The 8,460-nt window shown below is 36.5% G+C and overlaps 1 protein-coding gene and 1 non-coding gene across 2 annotated transcripts; both read left to right on the plus strand.

Moving 5' to 3' along the window:
• The first annotated feature begins 3,821 nt into the window (after positions 1-3,821).
• On the plus strand, positions 3,822-3,956 carry LOC122723391. Its single transcript, XR_006350340.1, has one exon. It is a non-coding gene; the product is annotated as a small nucleolar RNA snoR86 (small nucleolar RNA).
• A 372-nt stretch (positions 3,957-4,328) lies between these two features.
• LOC110611042 (peptidyl-prolyl cis-trans isomerase CYP19-3-like) lies at positions 4,329-4,751 on the plus strand. The gene is made up of 2 exons (XM_021751153.1): positions 4,329-4,424; positions 4,539-4,751. The coding sequence occupies exons 1-2, from the start codon at positions 4,329-4,331 to the stop codon at positions 4,749-4,751; spliced, it is 309 nt and encodes a 102-aa protein (XP_021606845.1).
• Positions 4,752-8,460: the final 3,709 nt, after the last annotated feature.

Genomic DNA, 8,460 nt, shown 5'->3' on the forward strand with positions numbered 1-8,460 from the left:
GGCCTTGGCAGGGCCTGAGCTAGTAGAGATCACCAGCAGGGTGGTACCCTTAATCAGAGAAAGATTCAAGACTGCTGCAAGCAGACAGAAGAGTTATGCAGACATCCGCAGAAGGCAAGTAGAGTTCCAGGAGGGGGATCTGGTATTGCTCAAGGTGTCTCCAATGAAAGGAGTGGTTCGGTTCGGGAAGAAGGGTAAGCTGGCTCCGCGGTACATCGGACCCTTTGAAGTCCTGCAAAGGATTGGGAATGTATCGTACAAGTTGGATTTACCTGCTTCAATGAAGAGAATCCATCCGGTTTTCCATGTTTCTATGTTGAGGAAATTTGTGTCAGATCCGGGCAAGGTTCTTAGTGAGCCTGATGTGGAGATCCAAGAGGATCTCACCTATGTTGAGCAGCCGGTACGGATCCTAGACACCAAGATCAGAAAGCTAAGAAACAAGGAAATCCCGATGGTGAAAGTCCTGTGGAACCACCACAATATGGAAGAATGCACTTGGGAGACACGGGAGTCCATGCTCCGGCAATATCCTCATCTCTTTTAAGGTTAGTCTCTATGTGTTTTTTTGTTGTATGCCTTGCATGTGCTAGTTGAGGAACATTCGGGGACGAATGTTCTTAAGGGGGGGAGAATGTAATACCCGGCTAGACTCCGGTATCGGAATTCCTACCGTCCGGTGGAATCTCGGATGTCGGAAGCCTCTAGTAGGGTAAAACCATGTTTTCATAAAATGTTTTAATGTTTTTGATGATTTTAAGTAAAGAGGAAATGAGTTTTTGCATGAAAATAGCTTTGGAGGAAAACTCAGGTTCGGCCGCCGAACCTCAAGTTCGGCCGCCGAACATGCATGCGTTGCGGGTGTGCTTTAGGCCCCCGAAAGCATAAGTGAGGGAAGTCCAGGTTCAGCCTCCGAACCTCAAGTTCGGCCGCCGAACATAGCATGCATGCGGAGGCACATTCGACCCCCGAACATGGTCTGGCCAGCCACTATAAAAGGGTCCCTTAGCCGAAAACGGGCGAGCTTTTCCCCATTTTCGGCCAAGGTGAGCTCTCCGCCGTCCCTCACCCATTTTTGATGTTCTTCCTCTAAATCTTTCAAGATTTTCACTTGTTTTAACTTGGTTTTGAAGATTTAAGCTTTTGAGCAAAGTTTTGGAGCTTGGAGGTTCAAGAACCAAATCTCTCCCAACTCCGAGTTTTTGGGTCGTCTCTCTCGATCTTCAAGAGGTAAGAGCCGATCTTAAGCTCGTTTTATGTTTTGAATAAGTTTTATGCAAGATCTATGGGTTAGAATGCATGTTTAGGTTATGGTTGTGTTTATGGGTATAAATGTGTGTTCTTGAACAATGTGGATGCTTGATGTGTTGTAGATGGGGTTTATGATGGTTTGAGACCCCTAGGAACATGTATGCTTGCGTTTGTGTGTTGTAGAATAGGTTTGATGCATGTTTGATAAGTTTGGAGGCGAAATGTGCATTGGGAGCCAAGTTTCTGCCCTTTGGCAGAAACCAGGTTCGGCAGCCGAAGGAACTTTCGGCCGCCGAACATGACTGGGGAGGCAGCCTTTCGGCTGCCGAAGCTTGCCCCCGAAAGGAGACTTTCGTCTCTGTCTGGCAGTTTCGGCCGCCGAAGGTGCCGCCGAACATGCATGAGTTTCGTCTCTGTCTGGGAGTTTCGGCCGCCGAAGGTGCCGCCGAACCTGCCTGACTTTCGGCTCTGGAGGGACTTTCGGCCGCCGAACCTGCCGCCGAAAGTGCCCTGTCCAGGCCTTCTTTGCATGTTTTTGCATGGTTGGTTCATGATGTTTTAGGGGGTTTTTGGGGAGTAGTTTATAGTTATGTTCAGGTATGTTTGGTCCCTCATCTGAGTCCACCTGTGTAGGTTTGGACCCGAGGAACCGAGTACCCCAGCAGTGAGTTCAGCTGCTTCGGTGTTGTCAGAGTCAGCCAGAGGTGAGTGGAACTAAACTTAATCTTTTAAATTAAATGTTTTATCATGTTTCATGCATCATGATTATGCAATAGGATGATTGCATTAGTTTCACGAATATGCCGCATTGCATCGATTGTTGTTGATGTGGATGAATGTTGGATGACCCAATTAGTCCATGACAGGAAGACCAGGACCCCATTCTACGGCCTGGCACTATGTAAGGAAAGACCAGGACCCCATTCTACGGCCTGGCACGGTTATGGGACTCGAAGACCAAGAGCCCAGAGGAGGCCCTGGGGCAAATGGTAAGTAATGTATGTTATGACAGGAAGACCAGGACCCCATGCTACGGCCTGGCACGATGGTAGCTTGGACTAATTGGTGACAAGTTCACCCAACCCTTATGTGAATTGTCTGTGTTATGATGCATTTCATTGGAGCATAGTGTTAATATGTTTTATAGTTCTGCTCACTGGGCTTTTAGCTCACCCCTCTCCCTTTACCCCCAGGCTTGCAGGTACAGGATAGAGCAAGAGTCCGGTTAGAGTAAAGAATTCATGTTTATGTAATAGCTAGTAATGGACATGATCATATTGTAATGTAAAGTCTTAATCAGTATAGTTATGTAATGAGATGATGTATATGGATGTTAGTGGTGTGCTTGACCATAGATTGTTGTATCCCTTCTAATACATGATCTTAGAGATTTTTATGATGTTTATGTAAACCAACTCAACATATGTTATGTCATCCCATTTGGGGGCATTGATGAGATCCCACTGAGGGATCAATGTTATGTTTATGTATATGCACAGGTTGAGTTTGGTTGATGTGTATGGAAAGAAAAGTTTTAATTTTTATGTATGTTGTTGATCATGTATGGGATTAAGCAGGTTCACAGGATGCATGTTAGGCTTGCTACGGGTCCCGGCGGCCTTAAGTCGACCCGGATCCTAGCGCCGGTAGCGGTCCGATTTTCGGGTCGTTACATCATCGGATCGACCTCTTAGTGTCAAAAAAGCAAAATTAAAGAAAAAACTTGATGAATCTTTTTCATTCGCTATGAAATACTTATATGCTGATAATGAAAAGTTTGTGGAATCATTGATGAATGCAACTGCAGAAAGGAAGAAGAGAAAGCTGATGAGAAGTAGAGCTTTGAACTTAAAGAAATTTAAAGAAAAAAAATAAAATTTTACTGTTCGATTTAAATTCTATTTTCGATCCAATTGCTTGTGAAATGTTTCGCCAAGAAAAATTTTGAATATCAGAGAAAAAAGCTCAACGTTAACAATCACCACCATTATCTGCCTCCAATGTGTATGGTTAATATTTCAATAATATTGATGGATCCGGATTCGACTTGCCGGATATTAAATATTTAGCGTGTATTGTTGCTTATTGTATTTTCAATTAATATTCAATTATAATATACGTGCAACCCAACTTATTCTATATAATATATTATAAATAAATTAATTTATCATAAATACTATGATAAATTATATTTTAGTTCCTAAATTTTAGCATAATTAACGGATCAGTCCCTCTATTTTTAGAACCGAATACTTAAACTCTTGTATTTTTATTTCGTCCAAACTTGAGATCCTTCTATCTTAAAAATCTATTAAAAATAAGAGAGGAATATTTTAAATACTAAAATACCCTTTACCAAAATCTCACCCTCTCCCTCCTCCTTTTACTTTTCCTCTACATTAACTCTGTCTCTCCACTCTCTCTCTCTCTCCAAATCTTCATCTTTGATCTTTCTTCCTTTTGTTACTTCACATTTTTCTTTCTCTCTCTCCACTAGCTTGGCACTTTCGACACAGATGAGGAAGCGGTCTTGGCTTATGACAACACAGCTTACAAGCTCTCAGGTGACTTTGCAAGGCTCAACTTCCCTAACCTCCACCATCAAGGGTCTCACATTGAAGGTTGGCAATATAAATGGCAATTCTCCGTGCCTATCAAATTGCTTAATTTCATTTTGATTATGGCCTCGAATAAGTTGCTACAATTTTTTCTACTGCACATTTTCTTCAATTCCTTTTTCGTTGAAGAAGAATTAATGAAAGACATCTTAAGTTTTTTTTTTCTTCCTTTTTTAACTATACAACTCAATTGCAGTTTACTATCCCATTTTTGTATTCAAAGATATCAGTAATAAAGCCGTTTTATGTATTCTATGATTGCATTGCTAAATATTTCTTTAGTTGGCTGGACTATCTGAATTGGTTCTATTTTCCATTTCAACATAAGCACCTACTGTTTGTTCTGGTGTCAATATAAAATGTCGGATTAACATATGGTAGATTATGATTCTGGGCACTCACCTTCTGTTGATTTTTTCTTTTTTATATGATTAACAGGATTTTAATTAGTGATTGAAAATGTCAAATCCAAAGGTTTTCTTTGATGTTCTTATTAGCAAGATGAAAGCTGGTCGTGTTGTTATGGAGCTCTTTGTTGATATCACCTCAAAAACTGTTGAAAATTTTTATGCTCTCTATATTGGTGAAAAAGGGATTGGAAGATCTTGAAAGCCACTACACTACAAGGGCTCTACTTTCCACCGAATCATCCCCAACTTCATGTGCCAGGGTAGGGATTTCATAAGAGGGAATGGTACTGGAGGAGAATCAATCTATGGCATGAAGTTTGCAAATGAAAACTTCAAGCTAAAGCATATAGGACATGTTGTTCTTTCAATGGCAAATGCTGGTCCAAACACCAATGGTTCCCAATCTTTTATTTGTATTGAGAAGACCTCATGGCTTGATGGAATGCATATTGTATTTGGTAAAGTTGATTAGAGTTTTTAGATGTAAAAATATTTTTTAGATGTGTTGTACGGTGTAATAAGAGTATTGTGGGAAGAAAATTTTTTTTTTTTTCAGAGGTTTGACCAGTTATTTATCTTTGAACTAACAGAGAAATGGATGAACGAACTATACATTCGGACGGAATGAAAATAAAGGGGTTTGAGTATTCGGTTTTAAAAATACAGTGACTGATCTGTTAATTATGGTATAACTTAGAGACTAAAGTGTAATTTACTCTAAATACTATTTATAATTGATAATATATTAATCCATATTAAATTTTTTATAATTATAAAAATATAAAATAAATTAAAATAGAGAGAAAAAAAGAAACTAATTGAAAAATTTTAAATACTCAAATAGAAAGGACTTTTGTGAAAAAAATTATAAATTATTGTAAATTAAAAAAAAAAAGGTTAAATCGCGCTGCTACTAGGGGTGGCCATGGATAGGTTACCCTATCTATTGTCCATTTTTTGTAACCTATCCGTATAAATCGGTTAATGAAGCTTAGTGTCCTTAATCTAACCATTAAACATCGATTAACCAATTATCGGTTATCGAATAAATCAGTTAATCTAACCATAATCCATCGGTTAGCCTAAAACATAATCCAACAAATACAAGGTCATAAAAATTTAATCCCAAAATAAAATTAAAAGTCCATAGATTAAAATTAAATACTGTAAATAAAAGTATTCTTCAAAGTTATAAAGTTACAACCATATTAAAAGTGCTTCAACCAACAATATCAAGCAGCAACATTAAAAAAGTTACAATCAAAGTTACAAGTTACAACCATAAGTTACAAACATTGGAAAAGAAACAAGCAGCAACACATTAATCATCAATGTTGACTAAGGGATGCTCTTGAGTGACGCATGATTTTTCTGCATAAAAGAAAGTACAACATTAGATGATAATAAAATAGAAACTAAACATGGGTAAGAAATAGAGAAAGTAAAAAAAAAACAGAATTCACTTTACATATTTCAAGACTCTCAAGTTTTTTAATGACCAAGTTAAGAGGAGGGCTGGGTTAAGAACTACCAAATGATGACCTAAGCCAATCTTGAGCACAAATAAGTGCTTCAACTAGCCTAGGAGTTAGAGAAATTCAAAATTGGTCGAGGACACATCCTCCCGTGCTAAAGGCAGATTCGGAGGCAACCGTTGACACGGACATAGCCATCACGTCTCTAGCCATCAAAGCAAAAACTTTATACTTAGTTGCATTCACTTTCCACCAGCTCAATATATCAAAACCATTGTTGTTCTCTTCACATTCATCACCCAAATACTTATCCAATTCAGTTTTTTGCTCTCCACTCCCTTGACTCACCTTTTACTTTTTGTACATATTACGAATAAGAGTAAATGCATCATTTTGCACTTCAGTTATTGGAGAATTAGACTCACTAACTTCTTCATTTAATTGGACAACTTTAGATGTAGTTTGAGTACTATAAAACTTAAACATGGAAAACAAAACCCTTTTCACCTTTGCTTTCAACTTTTGGGCATCATTAACATCAAAAGATTGTTCAACCATAAAATCAACATAAGACAGCTTATAATGTGGATCAAGGACAACAGAAATAAACGACATTACATTCAAATTATCAACTTCTCCCAATATTTTCTATATTTCATCCTCATCCTTATAACCATCAATTTTAAACTCTCATTCTCACTTTCACACCAAGCAGAAATCATCATCCCAAGACCAAAAATCATATTTATATACTCATTACTAGTACAATAAAGTGAACCTGATAATTTATTTATGGTATCATAAAATATTCGAAGAAAAGGCAGCAATGTGTTAGCATATTCCCAATCTCTTTCAATTGGTAAACCATCTTTACCAATAAGATCAGCCACATACTTACTATCCTTTGTCTCTAGCAAGTCAAAAGCTTTTTGAAATTTTAAAGCTAACTCCAACATCAAGTATGTAGAATTCCACCTAGTCTCTATATCTAAACAAACTATGCTTTTAGTATCTATCTTCTTCGTCTTCGCACAAGTCTTGAACCTTTGCAACCTATATGGAGAAGACCTCACATACCTCACTGTTGAAGGGATCTTTTTTATAGAATCACTATACTTTTTTAAGCCGTCTTTGACAACCGAATTCAAGATATGGGTAGCACATCTTATATGCAAATAATCACTTTGTAAACTTCTCTTCCAACTATTGAGTCTTCTTTTCAAATACATCATGCCCACATCATTTGAGCTTGCATTGTCTACGGTGATGGTAAAGATCCTATCAATTTCCCAATCAAGTAAGCATCTTTCAATCGCTTTACCAATTATCTTACCTGAATAACTAGAAATAGGACAAAAAATTATAATTTTTTTATGCAATTTTCAATCAGCATCAATGTAATGTGCAATGAGACACATATTGCTCAAGTTTTGAATTGATGTCCATGCATCGGTTGTGAGATAGATTCTTGAAGGTAAGGTCTTAAAATATTTTTTCAATTTTAGTATTTCTTCTGCAAATTATAACAAAATATTTTTTACATGACTCTTGATCAAATTTCCAAGGTTGAAGTGTATGTTCAGGTGCAGTCATAGGTTGAAAATCTAAGATTTGTTGGGTCTTATCCCACCTCTCGTGAGGATACTTTTTACAATACTTTAAATGCTTACTTAAGAAACTTGTGCCATTAGTTGCAATATATAAAAGGGCTTTTGAATAATAATTACATGTGGCTTTTGGCTCGCTGCCTTCTTTAGGTGGATCTTTTTTAAAGTGATCCCAAACCTACGATTTCTTAGGACGTACCTTTTTTGAAGAGCTTGAAAGCGATGGTTTTCCTAAATTATTATTATCATTGGAAGGAATTGACGAATTTGCACTGAATTATTGATAATAAGAGATTCACACATGTCACTATCATGTCTAGAGTTTGACATCTATAAAAATTGAAAAATATAACACATCAATTTACATATTAACTAATATGAATGATAAGACTATAAAAGCATATTAACTAATAGGATCTTCTAATAATAATGCTAAAATTAAAAAATCCAACAGTAACATGACACAAATCTTAACTCAGATAAACAAAGCATATGTTAGTCTATTTTAAATACATAAAACAGAGCTCATTGCAATTGCCTCTTTTACATCCAATTTCAATACACAAAAATCCAGCAGGCTTGGAAAAAAAAATAAAAAATAGAGCTTGGAGTTTAAATTTTGACAATGTATATAAATTCACAAAAGCATAAAATAAGGCTAATTCATAATTCAGAAAATAAACTAACAGAGGACGGGTTTATGTTTTACCTTAACAAAAACTTCACAACAAACAAATAGGTCAAAAGAAAATGCAAACAAATGAAAGTCATGAATGGATCCAGTAATGCCATTTAAAATGGAGTAGAAAAATTAAAACTTTAGAGGAAATGCAATATGGGATTAAGGGAAATGGCTTTGATCTTCAGAGCTTGAGTGTGGGCGGGAGGCTGTAGCACTGCTGAATTAGTTTTCAATTTTTAGAATTTAACCATTTAGCCATTTAGGTAATGCCATAATGGGTAATTGGATTTGGGCATTGGACTTATAATTGGACTTTACTAATATTTCTATTTTACCTATGTTTAATAAAAGAAAATATTTTACTATATATATTCTTATATTAGCTACATATTTAATATAAAAATTAATTAAAAAATT

The sequence above is a fragment of the Manihot esculenta genome, chromosome 3 (assembly GCF_001659605.2).
Source record: "Manihot esculenta cultivar AM560-2 chromosome 3, M.esculenta_v8, whole genome shotgun sequence".
Lineage (NCBI taxonomy): Eukaryota > Viridiplantae > Streptophyta > Magnoliopsida > Malpighiales > Euphorbiaceae > Manihot > Manihot esculenta.

Excerpts from the sequence above, each read along its gene's own strand:
- LOC110611042 (XM_021751153.1), top strand. The coding sequence starts at position 4,329 with ATGTCAAATCCAAAGGTTTTCTTTGATGTTCTTATTAGCAAGATGAAA. Across the intron at positions 4,425-4,538 it reads TTGATATCACCTCAAAAACT|GGTAGGGATTTCATAAGAGG; the intron begins GTTGAAAATTTT and ends TTCATGTGCCAG.